The sequence below is a fragment of the Hemiscyllium ocellatum genome, chromosome 10 (genome assembly GCF_020745735.1).
Source record: "Hemiscyllium ocellatum isolate sHemOce1 chromosome 10, sHemOce1.pat.X.cur, whole genome shotgun sequence".
Taxonomy (NCBI): domain Eukaryota; kingdom Metazoa; phylum Chordata; class Chondrichthyes; order Orectolobiformes; family Hemiscylliidae; genus Hemiscyllium; species Hemiscyllium ocellatum.
This window is the reverse complement of record NC_083410.1, coordinates 10,911,332-10,938,882: the sequence shown is the minus strand read 5'-3', so window position 1 is coordinate 10,938,882 and position 27,551 is coordinate 10,911,332. Positions and strand designations below refer to the sequence as shown.

The 27,551-nt window shown below is 46.7% G+C and overlaps 1 protein-coding gene across 1 annotated transcript in view; it reads right to left on the bottom strand.

The window, feature by feature from the left end:
• The window catches only part of LOC132819643 (NHS-like protein 1), a 272,138-nt gene that overhangs the window by 34,279 nt on the left and 210,308 nt on the right, over window positions 1–27,551 (bottom strand). Inside the window, exon 2 of the mRNA XM_060831244.1 lies at window positions 4,206–4,358. Within this exon, the coding sequence (XP_060687227.1) occupies window positions 4,206–4,358 (153 nt within the window). The remainder of the gene's footprint in view (window positions 1–4,205; window positions 4,359–27,551) is intronic.

Below are 27,551 nucleotides of genomic sequence, written 5' to 3'. Positions count from 1 at the left end.
TCACACACAAACCACTCTCTGTGCAAAAAAACTGCCCCTCATGCCCTTTTCAAAACTTTTCTCTCAGACCTTAAAAACACACCCCCTGGTTTTGAACTCCCCCACTCTGGGGAAAAGACACCTGTCATTTACTCAATCTATGCCCCTCATGATTTTATAAATCTCAAAATGTCACCCCTCAACCTCCTGCACTCCAGTGGAAAAAGTCCCAGCCTATCCAGTTTAGTCTTTTATCTCAAACGCTCCATTCCTGTCAATGTCGTGGTAAATCTTTTCAGAACCTTCTCCAGTTTAATAATATCCTTCCTATAACAGGGCGACCACAACTGGACAAAGTATTCCAGAAAAGGCCTCATCAACATACTGTCCAACATCAACATGGCCCCAACTCCAATGAAGTTAGAGTCTAGACTCAAAGGTCTGAGCAACAAAGGCCAGTGTGCTCAACGCTTTCCTAACCCTCCTCTCTACCTCTGATACAAATTTCAAAGAATGATGTACCTGAATTCCCAGGTCTTTCTGTTCCACAACACTCCTGGGGCCCTACCATTAATTGTTTAAGTCCTAGAGTCACAGAGATGTACAACATGGAAACAGATCCTTCGGTCCAACTCGTCCATGCCGACCAGATATCCCAACCCAATCTAGTCCCACCTGCCAGCACCCGGCCCATATCCCTCCAGACCCTTCCTATTCATATACCCATCCAAATGCCTTTTAAATGTTGCAATTGTACCAGCCTCCACCACTTCCTCTGGCAGCTCATTCCATACAAGTACCACCCTCTGCGTGAAAACATTGCCCCGTAGGTCTCTTTTATATCTTTCCCCTCTCACCCTAAATCTATGCCCTCTATTTCTGGACTCCCCGACCCCAGGGAAACGACTTTGTCTATTTATCCTATCCATGCCCCTCATAATTTTGTAAACCTCTATAAGGTCACCCCTCAGCCTCTGACGCTCCAGGGAAAACAGTCCCAGCCTGTTCAGCCTCTCCCTGTAGCTCAGATCCTCCAACCCTGGCAACATCCTTGTAAATCTTTTCTGAACCCTTTCAAGTTTCACAACATCTTTCCGATAGGAAGGAGACCAGAATTCCACTCAATATTCCAACAGTGGCCTAACCAATGTCCTGTACAGCCCGCAACATGACCTCCCAGCTCCTGTACTCAATACTCTGACCATTAAAGGAAAGCATACCAAACGTTGCCTTCACTATCCTATCTACCTGCGACTCCACTTTCCAGGGGCTATGAACCTGCATTCCAAGGTCCCTTTGTCCAGCAACACTTCCTAGGACATTACCATTAAGTGTATAAGTCATGCTAAGATTTGCTTTCCCAAAATGCAGCACCTCGCATTTATCTGAATCAAACTCCATCTGCCACTTCTCAACCCATTGGCCCATCTGGTCCAGATCCTGTTGTAATCTGAGGTAACCCTCTTCGCTTTCCACTACACCTCCAACTTTGGTGTCATCTGCAAACTTACTATTGATTTGTTTTAAAATAGTGATGGAAAAGGATAGACCAGATCTAAAAGTTGAAGTTTTAAATTGGAGAAATGCCAATTTTGACGGTATTAAGCAAGAACTTTCAAAAGTTGATTGGAGACAGATGTTTGCAGGTAAAGGGACAGCTGGAAATGGGAAGCCTTCCGAAATGAGATAACAAGAATCCAGAGAAAGCATATTCGTATCAGGGTGAAAGGGAAGGCTGGTAGGTATAGGGAATGCTTGATGACTAAAGAAATTGAGGGTTTGGTTAAGAAAAAGAAGGAAGCATATGTCAGATATAGACAGGATCGATCGAGTGAATCCTTAGAAGAGTATAAAGAAAGTAGGAGTATACTTAAGAGGAAAATCAGGAGGGCAAAACAGGGACATGAGATAGCTTTGGCAAATACAATTAAGGAGAATCTGAAGGGTTGTTACAAATATATTAAGGACAAAAGGGTAACTAGGGAGAGAATAGGGCCCCTCAAAGATCAGCAAGGCGGCCTTTGTGTGGAGCCACAGAAAATGGGGGAGATACCAAATGAACATTTTGCATCAGTATTTACTGTGGAAAAGGATATGGAAAATATAGACTGTAGGGAAATAGATGGTGACATCTTGCAAAATGTCCAGATTACAAAGGAGGAAGTGCTGGGTGTCTTGAAACAGTTAAAGGTGGATAAATCCCCAGGACCTGATCAGTGTGCCCGAGAACTCTGAGGTAAGCTAGAGACATGATTGCTGGGCCTCTTGCTGAGATGAAGTATATTATGGGATGTGTGGTGTGTCCCTGGATAAGGGGTTGATTATATGGTGTTAAGATGTGGAGAAGTTTCTTCATTAGCAGCCTTGTGAACCTTAGGAACGCACTACCCCAGATAGATGTGGCATCCCGTCATTGGATACATTTAAGGTTGAGACAGACAGATCTTTGGTCTCTCAGGGAATTGAGGAGTGGGCAGAGGAATAGTCCAAGATGAGCCCAGCCATGGCTGTAATAAATGGTGGAGCAGGCTTAATGGACCGAATGGGCCACTCCTGCTCCTTTTCCTTTCCACTGCTCTTACAATAAAGCCCGACATGCCATTAGGTTTCCTAATTGCTTGTTCCAACTGCATGCTAACTTTATTGTCTTCCTGCATTTGTGCATCCACGTCAGTCTATCATCAATACTTGTAAGTTTTGTACCTTCAAAAAATATTGTGCTTTTCTGCCTGTTTTATACATATATATTACACACACACAGAGGCTGGACTTCACTTGAGGGAAATAAAATCCAGAGGCGACAAGAATTAAGTGAGGTGAATAGGCCTGACTTGATTGCTCTACAGAGAGCTGGCATGGATTTGATAGGCTGAGTGGCCTCCTGCTGAGCTACAAAGACTCCAAACCCCTGGGGAATTTGCTGGTGGGCCACACTTTTCGCTACAAATCCCTCCCAGGCTGCTCCTGTCCCCTTACATCACTGCAGCACTTCAGATGGTTTTGAATCCAATAGGCAATATGGAGACAGTTCATGTCTGTCAACTGTCTCAAGGTAAAGTTACACTCAGAAAAAAAAAACACAACAAATTAACCAGGCAATAATGTCAGACCATAGCTCATCTTCCTCTCTCACTCCACACCTGGCACTTGGGCTTTTCATCTCTCCCAGTTGCCGATATTATTCTGGGCTGCAACATTGAGGTTGATCTTGCTTCCAATATTGCAAAGAGTTTGCTATTTCACTGTAAGCATTGTTCAAAATAATCATTCATGGTATTACAGAGCATTACAAAGTCTGTACAGGACAGCACCTTCAGCCTAATTGTTGCACACTGGTGTACATCTCCATGAGAGCCTCCTACCACCCTCCTTTCTCTCCATATCCTTCTCTACCTTTCTTTGCTCATTTGCTCACCCATTGTTTTCTGTAAACTGACCTTGGACTTTGGAACAGAGGAATGTAGGAAATAGAAGGAGTCAGGCATTCAGTCCCTTAAGCCAGCTAATCTTCTACCTCAACACCATGTTCCTGCACTGTCCTCCATATCTCTTTGATACCTTTTACATCTACGAATGTACTGAATATTCTCAATGACTGAACCTCCATAGCCCTCCAGGGTGAAGAACTTTAAAGGGTCACTGTCCTTTGAGATTTTTCCCCATGTTAACCCAACATATTCAGAGGGTGTCTCTCCTGGATAGAAACCATGGCAACAACCCCCATCCCCCAACACTGGAAACATTCCTATTGTATGTGCCCTGTAAGAATTCTGAGCGCTTCAATAAGATCACCCCTTAATCTTTGAAACCGCATAGTCTCCTCGTACATCAAAATCCCGTCACCCCACAAGTCATTGCTGCAGTCACTTTGTGGCAAGTATGTCCTTTCTCAGGTGAGGGGACCAAAAAGGTACACAATGCGTTCAACCTGACTTGACTGTTTGGGGATGAGGGTGGTCCATATTAGTCAGACTTGCCGCAGGTGGGCAGGTCTGTTTCACACTGTACACAGTTAGCCTTTCCCGAAAAAAAAAGGGATGATGTGAAATAATACATTCACCTTGCCCTCATTTCACTCTGTTACTGCACAATTAATCCCGTTAATGCCCTCATATTTCTGCAACTGGTGTTTGGTTACTTCAGTAAGGATTTGGAAATTTGGGCTAAATGGGGTTTTGGGGAAATGAAATTAGGTTTAGGAAGGAAAGGAGAGAAACAGCTCTTACCTCGCAGCACGGTCTTTAGGTTGACCTTGGCTTGCTGGTGCAGATCTTCTACACAGGGTGACCGGCTCGACGGGAGGAACACGTTCTCTTGGTGGTGCCATGATGCTTTATAGTGGACTGTCCACCTGCTCTCTTCATCCAGGTTAGAGACCGCTGGAAAAGAACAGGGAATTCTCTCAGTCTGATGGACATGGAATCACTCAGCTCATTATGTCAAAACAACAGTCCAGTGAATCTCATTGTCCTCCCCTTTCTCCATGGACTTGTCTGATGCAAGGAGGCACAAGCCGAGCTCAACTACCCCACCTCAGCCAGGCCACCTCGGCTGGACCCAACCCACACCTTGACCTGACCCAATCCTCATTCTGATCCATCCCACCTCCACTCAAATGGATCCACATTGACTCAGCCTGACCCAACGTCATCCAACCTGACCTGATCCAACCCAACACAACCTGATCCTACCCAAACTGACCTGATCCAACCCGACCTGACCTGATCCAACCCGACACAACCTGATCCTACCCGACCTGACCTGATCCAACCCGACACAACCTGATCCTACCCAACCTGACCTGATCCAACCCGACCCAAACTGATCCGATCCAACCTGACCCAACTGATCCAATCCAACCTGACCTGACCCAATCATCCAACATGACCTAACCCGACCCTATCTAACCCAACCAGAACTGATCTGATCCAACCCGACCCGGCCTGACCTGATCTAACCGAACCCAACTCAACTGGAACCTGACTCAACCCAAACCAACCCCATTCAACCCAACTCAACTCAACCCAACCCAACTCAACCCCAACTGACCCAACTCACTCAACCTTACCCAAACTTACCCAATTCACCCAACCTGACCCAGGTCACCCAACCTGACCAAAACTAACCCAATTCACCCAACTTGACCCAGCTCACCCAACCTGACCAAACTCAATTTGACGTGACTCATCCAACCAGCTCGACTGAACCTGAACCAATCAGCCCCAGCCCCACCCACTTGACCCGATGTGATTTGGCCCAATGCAACCAGCTGCCCACCACAGCATCCAAAGATTTGCTACAATCCCTCAGCTGGGTTCTTAGTCAGTCTTCCTATAAAAATTTTTTTCTGAATTATTGATTAGCTCTGAACGATTTCTGCTCTGGTCGCAATTCAGTGCAGCACTAATGGGAAACCTGAGAGGGGCCAGGGTCTAGCAAACTAATGGTGATCACTTCCCTAGCAGAGTGTCTGTCCTACAGTACCCATTCTGAAATTGCATCAGACATACAACATAAGACAAAGTGTTCCAGGCAGCCACAAACCTAACCTCCGGAAGTCTTACTGCTGTATCGAATGCCTCAATCACACCTGAGATGTGGTAAGCTGCTTTGGGTGGAGTTCTAACCATTCAGTGTGGCCTCAATGCAGAACAAAAGTACCTTTGTTAGCTTGAGATGCCATTACGTTTTTCTTCCCCATTGTCAGCGAGTGCAAAGCTAACAGTCTGGCGGAACCAGGAAATTACTACAGAAATTCCAGGCTGTTAGAAAGGAATAGGTGAATTGGGTTGAAGGACACAGACGGTGAAAGAGAGACAGAGATAAAGAGATAGAGAGGAGGCAACAAACATTGCAGCTTGAGGGCCACTTCCCTTCCCTAAGTACCTTGAACGTGGAATGCTTTTGAACTGCTTCAGTGCCACTGTGAACCGTAACCGACTGTGAACTTGGTCACTGAATCAGGGTGTCAGTTCCTCAAATGTACTTCAGTCCTATGTCACGGCCAGTAGAGTTTGCCCTGACACTGGAATCTCACACTGGCTGCCCTGATTTTATAAATCCCCTCCCTCCTCCCTCAGGAGGTGAACAATCATGACTTGAACATTTATTTTGATTGCTTTTCTTCCTCATATATTAGCTTCTGGTTCAGCACATCTCACCATGCATTAGATTAGATTACTTACAGTGTGGAAACAGGCCCTTCGGCCCAACAAGTCCACACCGACCCGCCGAAGCACAACCCACCCATACCCCTACATTTACCCCTTTACCTAACACTACGGGCAATTTAGCACAGCCAATTCACCTGACCCGCACATCTTTGGACTGTGGGAGGAAACTGGAGCACCCGGAGGAAACCCACGCAGACACGGGGAGAACGTGCAAACTCCACACAGTCAGTCGCCTGAGTCGGGAATTGAACCCGGGTTTCTGGCACTGTGAGGCAGCAGTGCTAACCACTGTGCCACCGTGCCGCCCACCATGCATTGGGGGTTCAGACTAAAACTGGTGTTTGCCAAACTTGCTCAATTATGTCAGGAATGTTCTTGGCAGTGTCACAAGGACTTCATATCTATAGCGAAGAAATGGCACTTGCGCTGTAATGTACTCTGCAACAGGAATAGGAAAGGGAAGAGACACTGTTTGAAATATTGAGAGGCTGATGCTGAAACAACAACAGTAGATTCTATAAGTCCCAGAAAAAAGTGCCATCTCTCAACCATTAGACAGGTTACCAACACTTGATGGTCAGTGATGTGAAGGTTTCATCACAAATTATGAATGATCTTTCTTCCATATTCTAGCATTTAACCAACAGAAGTAATATTCAAAAAGCAAGGAACAAATATTTTCCTTATAATGGTTTACCCTCAACTGGAGTATAATATCTAATTCAGGATAGCACACTTGAGGAACAAAGTGGGGATGCAAGATAGATGGACAAGGATAGTCAAGCAATGAGGAACTTAGATAGACCAGGCTTGCAAGAGAAAACTGACAGGGATATTCAAAATGATCAAGGGTCTGGACAGAATTTGTTTTTGAATTCTTTCGTGGGATGTGAATGTCTCTGATGAGGCTAGTATTCCCTCGTCCTTAAACTGAGCGGGTCGCGTGGCTTTTTCAGAGAACAGTCAGCATTTGGGCCAAATTGCTGGGGACCTGAAGTCACACATAGGCCTGACCAGGTAAGAATGGCTTGCTGAAGGATCAGATAGGTTTTTGTGGAAATTGATGGTAATTCCATGGTCACCATCATTAAGACTAACTTTCAATTCCAGATTTATTCTTTGGAATCAAATTCCACCAGTTGCCTAGTGGGATTTGAGACACTCCCAGCCCAAGAGCTGAGCTCCAGCTCAAGGTGAAAGGTGAAAAGTTTCAGGGGGATACACGCAGCAAGTACTTCACACAGAGGGTGGTGGGTGTCTGGAACGCGTTGCCAGCACAGGTGGTAGAGGCAGGTACAGTAGATTCATTTAAGATGCGTTAGATTAGATTTATTAGGTTTATTAGATTACTTACAGTGTGCAAACAGGCCCTTCGGCCCAACAAGTCCATACCGACCCGCCAAACCGCAACCCACCCGTACCCCTACATTTACCCCTTACCTAACACTACGGGCAATTTAGCATGGCCAATTCACCTGACCCGCACATCTTTGGACTGTGGGAGGAAACTGGAGCACCCGGAGGAAAACCATGCAGACACGGGGAGAACATGCAAACTCCACACAGTCAGTCGCCTGAGTCGGGAATTGAACCCGGGTCTCTGGCGCTGTGAGGCAGCAGTGCTAACCACTGTGCCACCGTGCCGCCCACGTCTGGACAGATGCATGAGTAGGTGGGGAGCAGAGGGATACAGATGCTTCAAAATTGGGCGACAGGTTCAGACAGTAGATTTGGATCAGCTCAGGCTTGGAGGGTCGAAGGGCTTGTTCCTGGGCTGTAAATCTTCTTTGTTCTCTTTAGTCTTAGTCTGGGCATGAATATCTAATTCGGTAACATTGCTACTAAGCCATTGTCGCCCCTGGGTGAAAAGAAAATGTTTCCATTGATGGAAGGATTGAGAACCAAAGGACACTGATTGATGGTGACTGGATAGGATGCAGAAGTAACTTGAGGAAAAAAATGTGTTGCAGCAGTTGGTAAATTCAGAGAGTCACATTCAATTGTGGCTTTGAGGAGGGCGTTGGATAAAAGGAGGAATTTGCAGGGGTACAGGGAAGGGCTGTCGAGTGGGATGATCTGAATTGCAGTTTCAGAGAGCCAGCAGAGAGGCTGAATGGCCACTTTCTATCCCACAACCATACTATGATTCTTTCTCCTCCCCCTGACCAAGTGTTCTGGGGATCAACTCTCCATTTGTGGAGCCTCAGGAAGAATCCAAAGTACAGATTTTGGCTGAACAGAAGTTGGGAATCTTCCTGGCAGTGGCAAGACCAGCAGCTTGGCACATGGGCACTGCAGCCAATGCCAAAGGGCAAGTGTCTGATCTTAAAGTCTGTTGTAAAGCTCATAAACTGGGCAATAGGCAACCAGTCTCTGAACACACAGCCCGCCTCCTGCTGACACAAGCCTAGCGTTACTGTAACAATCATCAGTGACCTCTCTTTTGTTCTGGTGTCAGTCCATTGCTAGGGCCAGGTATCCACTTTCATAAAGTGCTGTTGCCCCATTCATCTCAGTCTCACGGAACCATCAGCTCACAAATAGCTTTGCAACCATCTTCCAGTGTTGAGCAATTCAATGTTCCACAGCAAACTCCCCCCAGTTGCTGATACTTGCGACTTGCTGCTCACCCTGACTCCCTTATTCTGACGGCAGACTCATACGGGGCTCCATGTGACCAAGGGCTACAGCGTCTACTGCATCCAGCCATACAAATAGACCCAAACTAAATCAGAGCTGAGTGAGTGTCTTTCACTATCGCCTCTGAGTCAAAAGATTGCTGGTTCAAATCCCACCCCAGAATCCTGAGCGCATTGTTTAAACTGAAATTCCCAACACAGTACTGCATTGTCTGAAAAAGTGTGGATCAAATGAGCTGTTAAATCCCAACAGCCGCACTCTCAGGAGAATGTGAAAGATGTCAAAGCCACTGTTTCATAGAGTTACAGATTCATACCTTAGGGAAACAGACCCTTTGGCCCAACTCGTCCATGCCGACCAGATATCCTAAATTCATCTAGTCCCATTTGCCAGCATTTGGCCCATATCCCTCTAAACTTTTGCTATTCATATACCCATTTAAATGTTATAATTATACCAGCCTCCACCACTTCCCCAGGCAGCTCATTCCATACACACACCATCCTCTACTTGAAAAAGTTACCCCTCAGGTCCTTTTTAAGGCCTTTCACCTCTAATTTAGATTAGATTAGATTAGACTTACAGAGTGGAAACAGGCCCTTCGGCCCAACAAGTCCACACCGACCCGCCGAAGCGCAACCCACCCATACCCCTACATTTACCCCTTACCTAACACTACGGGCAATTTAGCTTGGCCAATTCACCTGACCTGCACATCTTTGGACTGTGGGAGGAAACCGGAGCACCCGGAGGAAACCCACGCAGACACGGGGAGAACGTGCAAACTCCACACAGTCAGTCACCTGAGTCGGGAATTGAACCCGGGTCTACAGGTGCTGTGAGGCAGCAGTGCTAACCACTGTGCCACCGTGCCGCCCACTAATCTTAAACCTATGCCCTGTAGATTTGAACACCCCCACCCCTGGGATAAAAACCTTGGCTATTCACTGGAAGGAGATTTTATAAACCTCTACAAGATCACTCCTCAGCCTCCAACACTCCAGGGAAAATAGCCCCAGCCTATTCAGCCTCTCCCTAAAGCTCAAACCTGCCAACATCTTTCTATGTCTATTCTGAACCCTTTCAAATTTAACATCTTTTCTTTAGAAGAGCGACCAGAATTGTACACAGTATATCTGCATACCTTACATATTTGCTTCTCAATTTCCCACTGACCATTGGCGGGCCGATAATACAATTCCAAGAAGGTGATCACCCTGTTCTTACTTCTCAGATCCATCGAAATAACTTTATCCCACAAGAGCATGCAGTTATGTCCTGGCAAAGGCTTTTCTCTCAAACAGCAAGCCTGCTACAGAACTGTGTCAATGCAGTGTCAGCTTTGGCTCAGTGGTAACACCTCTGGGACACAAGGTCCTAAGTTTGAGTTCCAATGCTGGGCCTGCGTGCAAACTTCGAATCTCTTGCTCCTGTGCAGTACCGGGAGCAAGCTGCACTGTCAGAGCTGCTGTCTTTCAGATGAGACACATGGTGGACATTACTAAAAGTACCAAAGCACTATTTCAATGATGAATTGAGGAATTATGCCCTGGCCAATATCTATCCACAATCAGAAATCCTGATTATCTGGTTATTATCACACTGCTCTTTATGGGATCTTGCTCTGTGCAAATTGGCTCCTGAAGTCTGTACATTACAACGTGAACTACACTTACAAAAAAAGCACATTACTGGCGACAAAGTACTTTGAGATCGGCAGTGATCATGAAAAATGCTGAATAAATACAAGTCTTTTTCTCTTTTAGCTGTCTTTCTAAATGTAGCTCGTGCATCTCAGAGCAGACTATGTACAGCAGTCCCTGGCCATATTGGGCACACCAGACGTAATTCCAATGAGGATTTCACACCTTAAACCTTTCCTATTGCTCACTCAACCTTTTTTTCTTGACTTCCTGGATCAGACTCCAAATAGGTATTATGTTGAAAACCACATGCTACTTCATAGGTAACATAATATTGTCACAATTAATGACTAACCTCCAGTATCAACCTCTTGTATTTGTCAAGCACCTTTTAAAGTGTCCCCACAAGTCTTTCTTAGGAACGTCAAATGACATCAGACCAAAGATAGACACCTGAGAACAGGACTGAAAAATGTGTTGCTGGAAAAGCGCAGCAGGTCAGGCAGCATCCAAGGAGCAGGAGAATCGACGTTTCGGGCATAAGCCCTTCTTCAGGAATCCTGCGCTTTTCCAGCAACACTGATCTCCACCATCTGCAGTCCTCACTTTCTCCTACCTGAGAACAGGAATCAAACACCTGATCACTCATATAGATTTTAAGAAATGCCTTAATGGAACAAATGGGTGTAAGACCACTGAACTACAGGACGGTTTGGAGATGCCGGTATTGGACTGGAGTGTACAAAATTAAAAATTACACAACACCAGGTTATAGTCCATTAGGTTTAATTGGAAGCACTAGCATTCGGTGGTTGTGTATTCCACAACCATCTGATGAAGGAGCAGCGTTCTGAAAGATAGTGCTTCCAATTAAACCTGTTGGACTATAACCTCGTGTTGTGTGATTTTTAACTATACGATAGCACTTACAACTTGCTGAAATATTGTGTGTTTGGAGGTGACTGGGTTGGGGGTGGGGTGGTGGGAATCGACTGAAGTTACCCTGTTTTATAACGTCAGCTTTGATTCAGTGGTCACTATTCTTGTTTCCGAGTCACAGACTGTGGGTTCAAGTCTCACTCCAGGACTTTGGTACAAATACGCCAACTGGCACTCCCACTGCAATACAGACAGTATGCTGCACTGTGTCAGGTTTCAAATGAGACATTAACTAAAAAGCAGGCCTTGCTGTCCCTCTCCATGTACAAACCCATGGCGCCACTTTTCGCACTGGAAGAAGGGCCACATGGAGAGGATGGGCCAAACTGTTCGCTTCCACACACGCAACCATTCTTTGATTCAATAATTGCTGAGGCTGTACAAGGCTCTGATCAGACCACATTTAGAGCATTGTGAGCAGTCTTGGGCCCTGTATCTAAGGATGGATGTGCTGTTGTTAGAGGGGTTTAGAGGTGGTTTGTAAGGATGATCCAGGGGATGAAGTGCTTGTCATAGGAGGAGCGGTTGTGGAATATGTACTCAGTGGAGTTTAGAAGGATGAATGGGATCTGATTGAAGCTTACAGAATACTAAGAGGCTTGGATAGATTGGACATGGAGAATGGATTAGTAGTGCTGGAAGAGCACAGCAGTTCAGGCAGCATCCAAGGAGCAGTAAGATCGACGTTCCGGGCAAAGGCCTTTCATCAGGAATAAAGGCAGAGAGCCTGAAGCGTAGGGAGATAAGCTATAGGAGGGTGGGGCTGGGGAGAAAGCATGGAGTACAATAGGTGAGTGGGGGAGGGGATGAAGGTGATAGGTCAGGGAGGAGGGTGGAGTGGATAGGTGAAAAAGAAGATAGGCAGGTAGGACAGGTCATGGGGACAGTGTTGAGCTGGAAGTTTGGAACTAGGGTGAGGTGGGGGAAGGGGAAATGAGGAAACTGTTGAAGTTCACATCGATTCCCTGGGGTTGAAGTGTTCCGAGGCGGAAGATGAGGCGTTTTTCCTCCAGGCGTCTGGTGGTGAGGGATGGGCGGTGAAGGAGGCCCAGGACCTCCATGTCCTTGGCAGAGTGGGAGGGGGAGTTGAAATGTTGGGCACCGGGGTGGTGTGGTTGATTGGTACGGGTGTCCCGGAGATGTTCCCTAAAGCGCTCTGCTCGGAGGCGCCCAGTCTCCCCAATGTAGAGGAGACCGCATCGGGAGCAACGGATACAATAAATGATATTAGTGGATGTGTAGGTAAAACTTTGATGGATGTGGAAGGCTCCTTTAGGGCCTTGGATGGAGGTGAGGGAGGAGGTGTGGGCGTAGGTTTTGCAGTTCCTGCGTTGGCAGGGGAAGGTGCCAGGATGGGAGGGTGGGTTGTCGGGGGGCGTGGATCTGACCAGGTAGTCACGGAGGGAACGGTCTTTGCGGAAGGCGGAAAGGGGTGGGGAAATATATCCCTGATGGTGGGGTCTTTTTGGAGGTGGCATAAATGTCGGCGGATGATTTGGTTTATGCGAAGGGTGGAAGCTGAGCACCAGGGGCGTTCTGTCTTTGTTACGGTTGGAGGGGTGGAGTCTGAGGGTGGAGGTGCGGGATGTGGACGAGATACGTTGGAGGGCATCTTTAACCACGTGGGAAGGGAAGTTGTGGTCTCTAAAGAAGGAGGCCATCTGGTGTCTTCTGTGGTGGAACTGATCCTCCTGGGAGCAGATACAGCAGAGGTGGAGGAATTGAGAATACGGGATGGCATTTTTGCAAGAGATAGGGTGGGAAGAGGCGTAATCCAGGTAGCTGTGGGAGTCGGTGGGTTTGTAAAAAATGTCAATGTCAAGTCGGTAGTCATTAATGGAGATGGAGAGGTCCAGGAAGGGGAAGGAGGTTTCAGAGATGGTCCAGGTAAATTTAAGGTCAGGGTGGAATGTGTTGGTGAAGTTGATGAATTGCTCAACCTCCTCACGGGAGCATGAGGTGGCGCCAATGCAGTCATCAATGTAGCGGAGGAAGAGGTGGGGAGTGGTGCCGGTGTAATTACGGAAGATCAACTGTTCTACGTAGCCAAAAAAGCGACAGGCATAGCTGGGGCCCATACGTGTGCCCATGGCTACCCCTTTGATCTGGAGGAAGTGGGAGGATTCGAAGGAGAAATTGTTAAGGGTGAGGACCAGTTCGGCCAAACGAATGAGTGTCAGTGGAAGGGTACTGTTGGGGACGTCGGGAGAGGAAAAAACGGAGGGCTTGGAGGCCCTGGTCATGGCGGATGGAGGTGTAGATGGATTGGATATCCTTGGTGAAGATGAGACGTTGGGGGCCAGGGAAACAGAAGGCTTGGAGGAGGTGGAGATCCTTCGCTCCACGCTTGCAGCAATGCGCCGGCACCTAACCTCTCTGCAGTCAGCCCTGCCTCAGCTGAGGGCCACACTCTCTCAGAATTGCAAAGGACCCACTCTGTACTTCATCCTCAGGAGAATTCATACTCTCAACAAACTGTATTTCAACTCTATCTCAAACATCAAAAACTGTAAGTACAACAAACTTTTATCTACCCACCTCCATAACCAACGCTCCTCAAACATTCCAGAAGATTCCCCCGGCCTCTGGAACTACTCAGATGCCATTAGCCATGCGGATGGTGCAGCTGCCACCCCCACGCTGATTTGTGATGTCATTTCCGCCCCCATCATGGCCACTCACACAACCACTTCCACCCATTTGTCATACATCACACGTGACATCACTTTCGCCCCTCACATCATCGCTGATGTCACACACTCAGTGACTTCCGCCACCCCTACTGCCGTGTCTGCCACCACTTCCACCCCCACCAACGCCACTCACCAGCATTCTGCTGACACGCCCCCCCACATATCCCACTGTCACCATTCCCGGCCCCCAGAACCCTGAGGGGAACACAACCCCTGCTCATGACTCCACCCCGATTCCCCCTACCGTCACACCCACTGCAGTTACTGGCTCCGCCCCACTCCCAGCTCCACACCCACACCAGATCCCAGCTCCCAGCCCTGCCGAGTTTTCACCATCCCTCCAGACCTCTCCCTCACTGAGGACGAACGATCAGTCCTCAGCAAAGGACTCACCTTCATCCCCCTCCGTCCACGCATCAATCAATTTAATACACGCCGTGATGTCGAACACTTCTTCCGCCGAGCTTACTTTCACAATCAGGATTCCCGCCCACCTTCCGGGGACCCCTTCGCCCACCTCCAACACACTGCATCCACCTGGACACCCCACGCTGGCCTATTACCTGCCCTCGACCTCTTCATTTCCAACTGCCACCAGGACATTAACCACCTCAACCTGTCTACCCCCTCCAACCTCTCACCCTCACAAAGCAAATCCCTCTGCTCCAATCCCAACCTCACCATCAAACCAGCAGATAAAGGGGGTGCAGTGGTAGTCTGGCACACTGACCTCTACACTGTTGAAACCAAACGCCAACTCGAGAACACCTCTTCCTACCGCCCCTCGACCATGACCCCACCCCCCCCATCACCAAACCATCATCTCCCCTTTCATACAGAACCTCATCCCCTCAGGAGATCTCCCACCCACAGCTTCCAACCTCACAGTCCGGGAACCCCGCACTGCCCGGTTCTACCTTCTTCCCAAGATCCACAGGCCTGACCACCCTGGCCGACCCATTGTCTCAGCATGCTCCTGCCCCACTGAACTCATCTCTACCTACCTCGACACTGTCCTATCCCCCTAGTCCAGGAACTCCCCACATACGTTCAAGAACCACCCACGCCCACGGGAGTTGCAGTGGGACAGGGACTCCCTCAGATTCTTTTAGAGAGAGGAGGAAAACTTCTTCAAGGCAGGCATCCTTGCAAGAAGATGTTTCCCAAAGTAGAAGAGACTAGGACCTGAGGGCACAGCCCCAGAGTGAAGGAACGACCTTTTAGAACTGGGTTGAGGAGGAAATTCTTCAACTAGAGGCTGGGGGGATCTATGGAACTCATTGCCACAGAAGGCTGTAGAGGCCAAGTCATTGAGTGTATTTAAGACAGAGAGAGAGATCGAGAAAGAGAGAGAGGTTCTTGATGAGTACGGGGAACAAGGGTTAGGAGGTGAAGGCAGGAGGATGGGGTAGAGAAACATATCAGCCATGATCAAACGGCAGAACAAGCTTGATGGGCCGATGGCTTAATTCTGCTCCAACATCTTATGGTTTTATAATTGCCTGCAGATAGGCATTGTTCAGCTGCTGGTGTGTAGAAAGTTACACCCTCTTGTGTTGCCACAAATGGGATCTGCTGGATCATCCCAGGTCAAAAAGAAATGAGTCATCCTTCAGAAACAAACCCAAGGAGGACTGAGTATGTTCAGGATCTGAAGAGCAGAAAACGACACATACTTCATATTCACTGAACTGGGCTGAGCTGAGCTGAGCTGCATAACTGGAATGCCCTCTAGGACTTACTCAGCCTTGGGTGACTAGCTGACAGAGGCTAAAGCTCACTGCATCCCTAGAATGTGTCCCAGCAGCTGGGCTTGCAAGACATTTCAGGGTGGGTAACATTGTTGAGAGGTTTGGAAAATAACTGGAGGAGATTCTGCTGCTGCTCAACAATCTTTGACTTACCCCTCGTGTGTGAGAGATAGAGAGAAAACCTCCCACCCTACTGCCACGCTTTCCAAAGCCTGGAGGTTCAGTCTCGCTGTATAAATCAGGCTGTGTATAAGTCTGCTTACAGTAAATACTGTACTGTATATATAGCACTGGGTTACAGTGCTTACCATATTTCACTGAGCTGGGTAAAGTACACTGACACAGTTCTTAGAGTACTTGCATTGTGCAAATCCTGCCAAGGGTCAGTTGTTTGTCGTAAACAACATATTAAATTACAGGATTGCAAAGCATGGGCACAATACAGAAGTGAAACAAAAGGAAGGTGCCACAAAGATCTCTCCCAGGAACCTGAATCCCTGGTACGGCCATCAGTCCCGTCTTTAAATACGGATTTCAGCATACAAGCAGATAAAGTGTTAAAAAGGGTTAAAATGTGACACTGCAAAGGAACCAAGACCCATTTAATTTCACGGCCTCTCGGTCACTGAGTTGGAAGGGCTTGCTGACAATTGTAAGGTCTACACTGATAGCTGTTCCAGCTTTTATTCTAGCTGAAGGAAATCCAATACAGCTCCGGGGTAAACCTTTGGAAACTGACAACTGCTTTTCAAGTGCACTCCTTAAAAGCAGACAGACAGCTCCAGTAACAACGCACTTTTCAGGGTCTCTTACCCGAGTGCTCGCAACGCCCCGTGCCCAGGAGCGCACAACAGATGTCAGTCCCCATGTCCTCATTGTAAAGCTCTCTCCCTTGAGACTCTCTGGGGAGGTTCTGAATGCAGTGACAGAACAGAAGCAGCACCAATATCCAGGCAGACATTCCAGTGCTGTATTGAGGTAGTACTGAGGGAGTGCTGGCTGCTATATTTCCTTCATTACAATTGTGACTACACTTCAATAGGCATTTAATTGGCTGCAAATCACATTGAGACGTCTAGTGGGTGTGTAAGGTGTTATATACTTGTTTTTTATATGGGGACAGGGTGAGTGAAGTGGGACAAGTGGATGGATTGGGTGAGTAGACAAAGTCTTTTCCCAGGCTGGGGGAGTCCAAAACAAAAGGTGAGAGGGGAAAGATTTAAAAGGTACCCGAGAGACAACTTTTTCACACGGAGGATGGTACGTGTATGGAACGGGCTGCCACAAGAAGTGGTGGAGGCTGGTACAATTACAACATTTAAAAGGCATTTGGATGGGTATATGAGTAGGGAGGGACAAGGGTTGAGAGGGATATGGGTCAAATGCTGGCAAATGGGACTAGGTTAACTGGGATGTCTGGATGAAGGGTCTGTATGACTATAACTGGATAGCTTTTTCAAAGAGTCACTACTGATACAATGGACCAAATGGCCTGTTTCTGAGTACATTTTTATGCATAGCAGCTTCCATATATAGAGAGATGACTCAATCATGGAATCCCATAATGTGGAAAACAGGCCAGTCAGCCTTTTGAGTCCACACTGACCCTCCGAAGAGTAACCCACCCAAATCTGCTCCCCGCAATCCCACCCCACACCCTATCCCCATAACTCTACTTCCAGTGGCTAGTCCATCTAGCTTACAAATCCCTGGACACTATGGGCAATTTAGCATGGCCAATCCACCCTAACCTGCGCATTGTTGGAGTGTGGGAGGAAATCCAAACAGACACAGGGTGAATGTAAAAACTCCATGCAGTGATCCGAGGCCAGGGTTCCTGGTGCTGTGAGGTAACAGTGCTCAGGCAACACTGAGCTACTGTGTTATGCTTAACATAACATGCAACATAGAAGGAGGCCATTTGACCCAGCAGGTCCCTGTTAGTGTTTATATTTTCTAAAGCAAACATCTGAAGTGTTGTTTGTTTACCCTGATCCCATAGCTTTTCACCCCCATGTCTTTCTTCCATCCTCTATTGTTGACATGATCTCTGCCTATAGCACTGGGTGCAAGCCCCATACCACAGCACTTAGTTTTGGAACTTTTCCTGCTCTCTGTTCTAAATCGTTTGCTTCTTGATTTCAATCTGTAGTATCTCATTCTTAACCCCTTCCACTAAAGTTGCTATCGCTGTTGAAACCAGGAACTCTAGTAACCTCTAAAGGCATTGTCTGACACATTTTCCTCCATCCCCATTCAGACTGAACTCACCATCTCCTGATCGAACACAAAACTTTTTTCAACATTTACTTTCAGGGGAGTGACCAGTGTGATCTGTTGGGCCACAGCAGTTGCTATGGACACACAGAGAACAAAGGTTCAGGGCGTGAACCATACAGCTTTAGTTATCCGGTTATATGGTATATCAAGTGCTTGTCAGTGGCAGAAATTGGAGGGTTTGAGCTGTAGGGAGAGGCTGAATAGGCTGGGGCTATTTTCCCTGGAGCGTTGGAGGCTGAGGGGTGACCTTACAGAAGTTTATAAAATCATGAGGAGCATAAATAGAGATAAATAGACAAGGTCTTTTCCCTAGGGTACGTGAGTCCAAAGCTACAGAGCATAGGTTTAGGGAGAGAGGGGAAAGATTTAAAAGAGATCTAAGAGGCCATTCTTTCACACAGAGGGTGGTATGTGTATGGAATGAGCTGCCACAAGAAGTGGTGGAGACTGATACAATTACGACATTTAAAAGGGCATCTGGATGGGTACACGAACAGGAAGGGTTTACAGGGATATTGGCCAAGTGCTGGCAAATGGGACTAGGTTAATTAAGTATATCTGGTCAGCACGGATGAGTTGGACTGAAGGGTCTGGTTCTCGGCTGTAAAATAGACATAGGATAAAGTGTTTATTAAAATTTAATTTTTGGGATTTTGCATCTGCAAAATCGAAGCCAGCATTTCTAGCCCATTCCTTACAGAGTGCTGCCTTTAATAGTTGAATAGCTACTGTGCACCAACATCTTCAGTGGGTTCTTACCCCTTGAAACTACAGAACTCCTCACCCTTCCATTCCATCACCCTGCAGCTTCCAGGTTTACCCATTCAAAAGAAAGAATCCTTCCCGACCTCAGTAGGAGCTCCATAAGCCCTCTAAATCTGCAAGTGGTGGAATAATGAGGGAAATTTCAGCCACGTTCCTGAGCAACAGCAGAAATTCTTTCAATCCCAGCCCCTTTAACACAGCCACACAACACTTGCACTCACCCTTTTTCTTGAAGAGCTGAATGAAGGATTCCAACTTTCTGTTTATAAACACCACCATGTCTTTTCCAACTAATTCTCTTGCCTTTCAAAGTCTTTCCAGCATTGTAGCAAGGCACAGGGGGGTGAGTCTGTCCCCTTCCTCAGACCCAAACTCAGGGGAAGAAAGAGGAATCCCTTTTGGTTTTTCTCTGCCAAATCGGTTGTTAGCAGTCATTCACTTAATATGTGATGGTTTTGTTTCACAGTGCCAGGGAGGAGGAAGTAGGGAGTAATTTGCTTTCTTTTACAAAGAAAAACAGGCTTGTAACCCAAGAAGCTTAGGTTTAGATCCACTCTCTCTCTCTCTCCCCTTCTCGAATGAATTAAGCTCAGCCACGAAATATTATCCCTTCCATTTAGACCATCAAAACGTCACAGGAGATGCTACAAACATGGGTTTCCTGCTCAAGTGTCCTCTCAGAAGCTCAATTTTGTGTCTCAGAAATTGAATCGCAAGTCGAGGATTGTAATGTGATGTTCTCTTTAAGTCCACCTGCTCTTTAGTCCTCTGCGTCTCAACACTAAGACTGATAGGAGCAAGAACTCCTTCCCACCCACCACTCCCCTCCTCCCACCACCCCTGCCACGCTCCTCCCCCCATCCTTATGTTGCTAGGAAATAGTTTAACAAAGATATTCGCCCCCGCGCCCCCCCCCCCCAACCTTCTGCACACATCAAGTGAACTCAAAGCCAATCTGATTCATTCCTGTCAGCGAGGGGGGTCATTGTTTGGTTGGCCTCTCCGAGCACCCCCTCCCCATCCCAAATCCACCCCTCCCCCCTCCTCACAGCAGTCAATAGCTGGATCTTTACAAAGGAACCACTGTGGAATTGCTAACGCAGTCTGTATTTCTTTCCAACCCCCCCCCCACAAATTATCAGCTCCAACTGCTTTGTGATCCCTTTGCTGGGCTCTCATTTCCAACTCTGTGGAGACAGTGGTGGCAATCGTAGCCAAGGTGATGCCTGAGTTGAAGCCGAAATCTGCGATAAAGTCAATCCAATCCGACATATCGATTTTCATATTTGTCACTTTTGCGTAGAACACTTTGCATTTTTTTATATAAAAGGTAACGTTTCACCTTTTCTTAAAACAGCAGTTTACAAAGCTGCAGCACGTTTCTCCAGGTCTGACTCAACAGTTGATTGAAATATCCCAAAATACATCTACAAACCGATGCATACCTGAAGATAAGGCTGGAATTATACAGGAAGCAAAGCAAAGGAGGGGGGCAAATCAGCTATTCAGACTAGTGTGAAGACTGCAGTTCTTTTACTGATTCTGTGGGACCTGCACTTTCCTCATTTCCTTTCCAATTAAAGCAGAAAGGTTTTCGCATCTTAATCACTCTTCCTGATCAATAGACCCTGATGGTCTCTAGTCATGCCTATGGCCTCTGCCCTTTACAGCAGCTACTGACACACATTCCAGTTTATAACTCACTCCCAGGGGTCCACTATTCTACATATAATCCATCTGAACCTCTTGATTAGATTCCAGTCTGGAGCAGACACCCCGTTATCCATTATCCAGGAAACGATCTGAACCCCTCAACTGCATTTCAGTCATTCTATCCCACCGACCCAACCCTTTCTATCAGAAATATTGCAGATTTGAAAAGGTTAGTTAGTTGTAGTTCATTAACCAGAGAAAAGGAAGGTTGCAGGTCACTGTGAACCAGGGTTCAGTGCTGAACAAGCCTTTGTGCAATTTTTTTTCCCAGCACCAGCCTGATGTTAAAAACTACTTTCTCACAGTACAGACTCCCCATTCATCACAATAATTCAGTGATGGAAGGAATGAGAGAGAGTGGTGGAGGGTGGGGGAGGTGGAGGTGTTAATACTGAGGGAAATCGAGAAAGCACCTGATGCCTAGCCACCTGTTAAACCCGTGAGCACAGTCCGAGAGTCGCATAGTGTGCTCCACATGAGCGTTTTGATGCCACATCAGTTTGAAGACTCTCATTGTTTATCCACTGCTGGGAACCGTCATGGCTATGATGCTGGGGGTGGGGATGTTACACTACACCCCCCCCCCCACCCCGGTGGCCTTAAAGATGGTGTTTGGCGAGGATTGGGGGAAGGTCATACAAAATTTTTCCCATCCACCGATTTGGGGCGGCACAGTGGTTAGCACTGCTGCCTCACAGCACGAGCACCTTGGGTTTGATTCCAGTCTTGGGTGACTGTCTGTGTGGAGTTTGCACGTTCTGCGTGGATTTCCTCCCAATCCCCAAAAATGTGCAGGTCAGGTGAATAACGGCCCACAGTGTTAGGTGCATTAGTCCGAGGGAAATGGGTCTGGGTGGGTTACTCTTCGGAGGGTTGGTGTGGACTGGTTGGGCCAAATGGCCTGTTTCCACACTGTAGGGAATCTAATAACCCCAGCCTGTGGCAAAATGGGGTGTGGGTCATTGGTGACCCATCCTGTCTTGGACCTGTTGATGGTGATAAATGGCTCGTTAAGGGCATAAACCCCATTTGCTGGCATTTTACCCAAAGCCTGGGGGTGGGGGCATGTGTGACGCCAGGCAGCTTCAGCTCATGTTGGCTGAAGTGGCACTGACCAGGTTTAAACTTCCTTTGCCATTTTCCCAGGCTGACCAGATGGACCTCCCCCACTTCCCCTTCCCTCCACCCGAAGGTCAGACTCCCTCTCTCTCACTTCATCCAAACTCTCTCAAAGTAGCCCCCAGAACCCTCACCCCAACCCTCAATTTACCTCCTTTTCATTAGATATGGGCCTGTGGTCCCAGCAGTGTTCACTGCACCTTACCTGGCACTGTTGGCCATGTGGAGTCAGAGAGGTGTACAGCACGGAAATAGACCCTTCAGTCCAACTTGTCTATGTCGACCAGATATCCTAAATTAATCTAGTCTCATTTGCCAGCATTTGGCCCATATCCCGCGAAACCCTGTTCAGTACTGCCTAACTGACTGCCCAGCACTTGTGAAGGTGGGACTTCCACTTAGGATGATGGCGAAAAGTTTCACCTTCAAGTTATACACGCAGATGGTGCTGTGATAATATCCCTACCTCCGGGCCAAAAGATCTGGGTTCAAGTTCCACCTGTCCCAGTGCTGTGTTATAACACACTCTAATGAGTTGATTTTAAAGTATCTAAAATAATGAATGCTGCTCCCTGAATAACTGCTGAGGAGACAACACAAAGGTGGGCAAAGAGAGAGGTAAACACATACCCTGTTCCCGTTAGATCCCACCTGTCCCAAGTTCACTGGCCTCAGCACAACCACTGACCTGCAGATTTGCATTTAGCCTCAGTACCTCTGGGACAGGTAGGAGGGGAATAAAAAGATGCTTGCTTTTGATTGGCATCCCAGGACCCAGTGGGATGTGTGGATTTTGGGTTGGATCAGCAGGTTAGAGATGGAGGTCAATCCTCTTTATTAAAAATGCCTATTAGCACTGATTGTCATGAGGGTGAGAAAAACAACACCTGCATTTATGTAGCACTTTGAACCTCCGCAAGTGTTTCAGAAATGTAAGTTGTTAAACATTGCACCCAGCATGCATGCAGCATGACAGCAATAAGATTGTCCTTTTCTTTGCTGAGGGGAATAGATATTAATTTGAGGTAAATGCCCCTTCCCTTTTTCAAAATAGTGATATGGCATCTTCTATAATGACCTGAGGGGGCACATGGGGACTCAGATTTAACATTTCACACGGAAGACTGCAAAATAGTGCATTTTTCACAACTCAATAGCAATTACACTTTATTACATTGACTGTAAAACATGTTGGGATGTCCTGAGGTTGTGATAGGTGCTATATAAATGCAACTCTCTGTATTCTAATTTACCGCCTTGTGTTATATTAAGAATGATGATGATAAAATATTTTGATATAAAGCAGTTTATCATATCTCACAGATCACAGAGGCCACTGAAATCTTACATTAGCTGTTGTATTTCAATGCAGACATCTGTGTAAAGTTGAAGTCACGGCTAATCTGGGACTCTTTATAAACTGATTAGGTCAGAATTGCCCTTGAGGTCCATCAAAAGAAATAACAGAAGGCTTTTAAAATCCAGCAGAAACAGTACTTCTCACACTCTCTCAGTACTTCTTTTGTTATACACTCAAATCCAGAAGGGCATTTTGACCCGACAATGGTGCTCAGAGTGGGGGACAGCCTCCCCCTCCCAAAACGTTTGCTCAGTATGAAACAACTCACCGCTGGAACTGGCTAAATGCACTGAGAATGGCTCATGTACCAATCCATTTTAAATAATGTTTGCACAGGCTTAAGGTGGTCACTTTAGAACAGCACTGAGAGTGCTGCACTGTCACAGGCACAGCACAAGATGTTAAACCAAGTGGCTGGGTGCTGCCTCAGGTGGAAAGGAAAGAAACCTTGTGTTTCTAAACATGATCGGCATAGGCTTGGAGGACCGAAGGGCCTGCTCCTGTCCCATACTTCTCTTTTGTTCGACCTCAGTACATTCCAAAGTCCTTTATATCCAATGAAGTACTTTTTTTGGAAGTGCAGTGGCTGTTCTAACATGACAACCAATTTACACGCAGCGAGCTCCCAGCAACAGCAATGTGATGGTGCTGGTTGGAGGATAATGTATTGGCCAGGGCTCCAACAGAGCTTCACCACCTTTCTTCAAATAGTGACATGGGATGATGGGTCAAGTTGAGCAGAAAGCAGAAATGGGGCTCCTGTTTAAAACCTCATTCAGGGAGGGGTCAGTTAGTTCAGTTGGCTGGATGGCTGGTTTATAATGCAATGTGAGAGCAACTACATTGGTCCTGCACCAGCTGCGGTTACTGTGGGCGATTCTCCTTCTCAACCTCATAGAGTCTTAGAGATGTACAGCATGGAAACAGACCCTGTGGTCCAACTAATCCATGCTGACCAGATATCCTAAATTAACCTAGTCCCATTTGCCAGCACTTGGCCCATACCCCTCTAAACCCTTCCTTTTCATGTATGCGTCCAGTTCTCCCTGGCCAACATTTATTCCCCAACAAACATCACTTCAGATTGAATATCTGCTCATTGTCACTTTGCTGTTTGTGGGACTTCATGCAGTGTCACACAGTGGGAACACTGTGTGGTTCAATGGGTTCACAATGTGGTTCAATGGTACTTCTGCGCTAAACATTTGAATTGAAATCAGCCTAGCTACCTTTATTTCTCTGCCAATTCTAACAATGATAAGCTCCACTGTGAGAGACTCTAAACAGTATCTGGAGAACATGGAACATAGAACAATACAGCGCAGAACAGGCCCTTTGGCCCTTGATGTTGCGCCGACCTGCGAACTATTCGCAGCTTGTCCCCCTCTACTATCCCATCATCATCCATGTGCTTATCTAAGGGTGGTTTAAATCTCCCTAATGTGGCTGAGTTAACTACATTAGCAAGTAGGGCATTCCACGCCCTTACCACTCTCTGAGGAAAGAACCTGCCTCTGACATCTGTCTTAAATCTATCACCCCTCAATTTGTAGTTATGCCCCCTTGTACAAGCTGACATCATCATCTTAGGAAAAAGACTTTCTCTGTCTACCCTATCTAATCCTCTGATCATCTTGTATGTCTCTATCAAATCCCCTCTTAGCCTTCTTCTTTCCAATGAGAACAGACCCAAGTCTCTCAGCCTTTCCTCATAAGACCTTCCCTCCAGACCAGGCAACATCCTGGTAAATCTCCTCTGCACCTTTTCCAATGCTTCCATATACTTCCTGAAATATGGGGACCGGAACTGTACACAATATTCCAAGCGTGGCCGCACTAGTGTTTTGTATAGTTGCAGCATGATATTACGGCTCCGGAACTCAATCCCTCTACCAATGAAACCTAACACACTGTATGCCTTCTTAACAGCACTATCAATCTGGGTGGCAACTTTCAGGGATCTACGTACATGGACTCCAAGATCCCTCTGCACATCCACTCTACCAAGAATTTTTCCATTGACCCAGTTCTCTGCCTTCCTGTTATTCTACCCAAAGTTCGTCACCTCACACTGAACTCCATTTGCCATCTCTCAGCCCAATTCTGCAGTTTATCCAAGTCCCCCTGCAACTTGTAACATTCTTCCAAACTGTCCATTACTCCACCAACTTTAGTGTCATCTGCAAATTTACTAATTCATCCACCTATGCCTACGTCTAAGTCACTTTTAAAGATGACAAACAGCAGTGGTCCTAAAACAGATCCTTGTGGCACACCACGAGTAACCCGACTCCAGGCTGAATATTTTCCATCAACCACCACTCGCTGCCGTCTTTCAGTTTGCCACTTTCCAATCCAAACTGCTAAATCACCCTCAATCCCATGCCCCTGCATTTTCTCCAACAGCCTACCATGTGGAACCTTATCAAAGGCTTTACTGAAGTCCATGTATACCACATCAACTGCTCTACCCTCATCTACATGCTTGGTCACCTTCTCAAAAAACTCAATGAGGTTTATGAGACACGACCTGCCCTTGATGAAACCATGTTGACTATCTGAAATCAAATTGTTGCTTGCGAGAGGATTATAAATCTTATCTCTTATAATCCTTTCCAAAACCTTTCCTACAACAGAAGTAAGGCTCACTGGTCTATAATTACCTGGGTCATCTCTACTGCCCTTCTTGAACAAGGGCACAACATTTGCAATCCTCCAGTCCTCTGGTACTAAACCTGCAGACAATGACGACTCAAATATCAAAGCCAAATGCTCTGCTATCTCCTCCCTAGCTTCCCAGAGAATCCTCGGATAAGTCCCATCCGGCCCAGGGGACTTGTCTACTTTCACTCCTTCTAGAATTGATAACACCTGTTCGTAACTAACTCGATCCTTTCGAGTCTAATATCTTGTACCTCATTCTTCTCCTCACCAATATTCTCCTTTTCTTGAGTGAAACGATGAGAAATGTTCATTTAGCACCTCTCCGATCTATACAGGGTCCACACTCAACTTCCCACCTCTGTCTTTGACTGGCCCTATTCCTACCTTAGTCATCCTTTTATTCCTCACAGGAGAGCTTTAGGGTTCTCCTTTATTCTATTTGTTAAAGACTGCTCATGTCCTCTCTTTGCTCTTCTTAACTCTCTCTCTAAATCCTTCCTAGCTGATCTGTAACTCAAAGAGGAAGAGAAGGAAGAGAGAATTATGGTTGTTTGTAATCATTTGCATATCTTTCATACATCTGCTTGTGACGCTGGCTTAAGTAACAGCAGCTGAAAATGTGTTACTGGAAAAGCGCAGGTCAGGTAGCATCCAAGGAGCAGGAGAATTGACGTTTCGGTCAAGAGCCTTTCTTCAGGAATGAGTAACAGCAGATCTCCTACTGCTCCAGCCCGGAGTGGTCCGCTGAAGATGGAGTTAAGGAAGCTCACTGGACTAATACCTGGAATGGGCAGGTTGTTTTGAGAGAATAGGATTGGACAGGCCAGGCTGGTATCTGCTGGTATTTAATACAGTAAGGCGTAACTTGATCGAAATATCCTGAGAGCCTTGACAGGCTGGGTACAGAGATGATGTTTCCTCTTGTGTGGGAATCTACAGTTAGGGGTCACTGTTTGAAAGGGGAGGCGACGGCCTTGTGGTATGATTGATAGATTAGTAATCCAGAAACTCAGACGATGTTTTCGGAACTTGGGTTCAAACACTTGTCCAAGAAAGGATCAAGACAAAAGATGGAATATTACAGGCCGATTAGCCGAGCCTCGGTGAAGGTAAAATTCTAGAATCCATCATTAAGGATGAGGTTTCTAAATTCTTTGAAGTGCAGGGTCAGATTAGAACAAGTTAGCATGACAGACCTGTTATTATTCTTTGAAGAGGTAACAAGTAGGTTAAACAGGGAAACCCAGTGGATGTTATCTATCTAGACTTCCAAAAGGCCTTTGATAAGGTGCCTAACGGCTGAGAAAGGTGAGGGCCCATGGTGTTCAAGGTGAGCTACTGGGATGGCTTGGGGATTGGCTGTCTGACTGAAGGCAGAGAGTTGGGATAAAACGTTCTTTTTCGGAATGGCAACTCGTGATAAGTGGGGCCTCGTAGGGTCCAACGTTGGGGCCATTGCTGTTCACTTTAATATATTAATGAGCTGGGTGAAGGGATTGGGGGCAGTTCGCCGATGATACAAAGTTAGGTGAACAGGCAGGTAGTACTGAGGTGGTGGAGAGGCTACAGAAAGATTGAGACAGTTTAGGAGAGTGGTCCAGGAAATGGCTGAGGAAATTCAACGTGAGCAAGTGCAAGGTCTCACACTTTGGAAAAAAGAATACAGGCATGGACTACTTTCTAAATGGTGAGAAAATTCATAAAGCCAAAGTATAAATGGATCTGTGAGTGCCGGTCCAGGATTCTCTAAAGGTTGATTTGCAGTTTGAGCCCATGATTAAGAAAGCGAATGTAATGTTGTAATTTATCTCAAGAGGGTTGGAATATAAAAG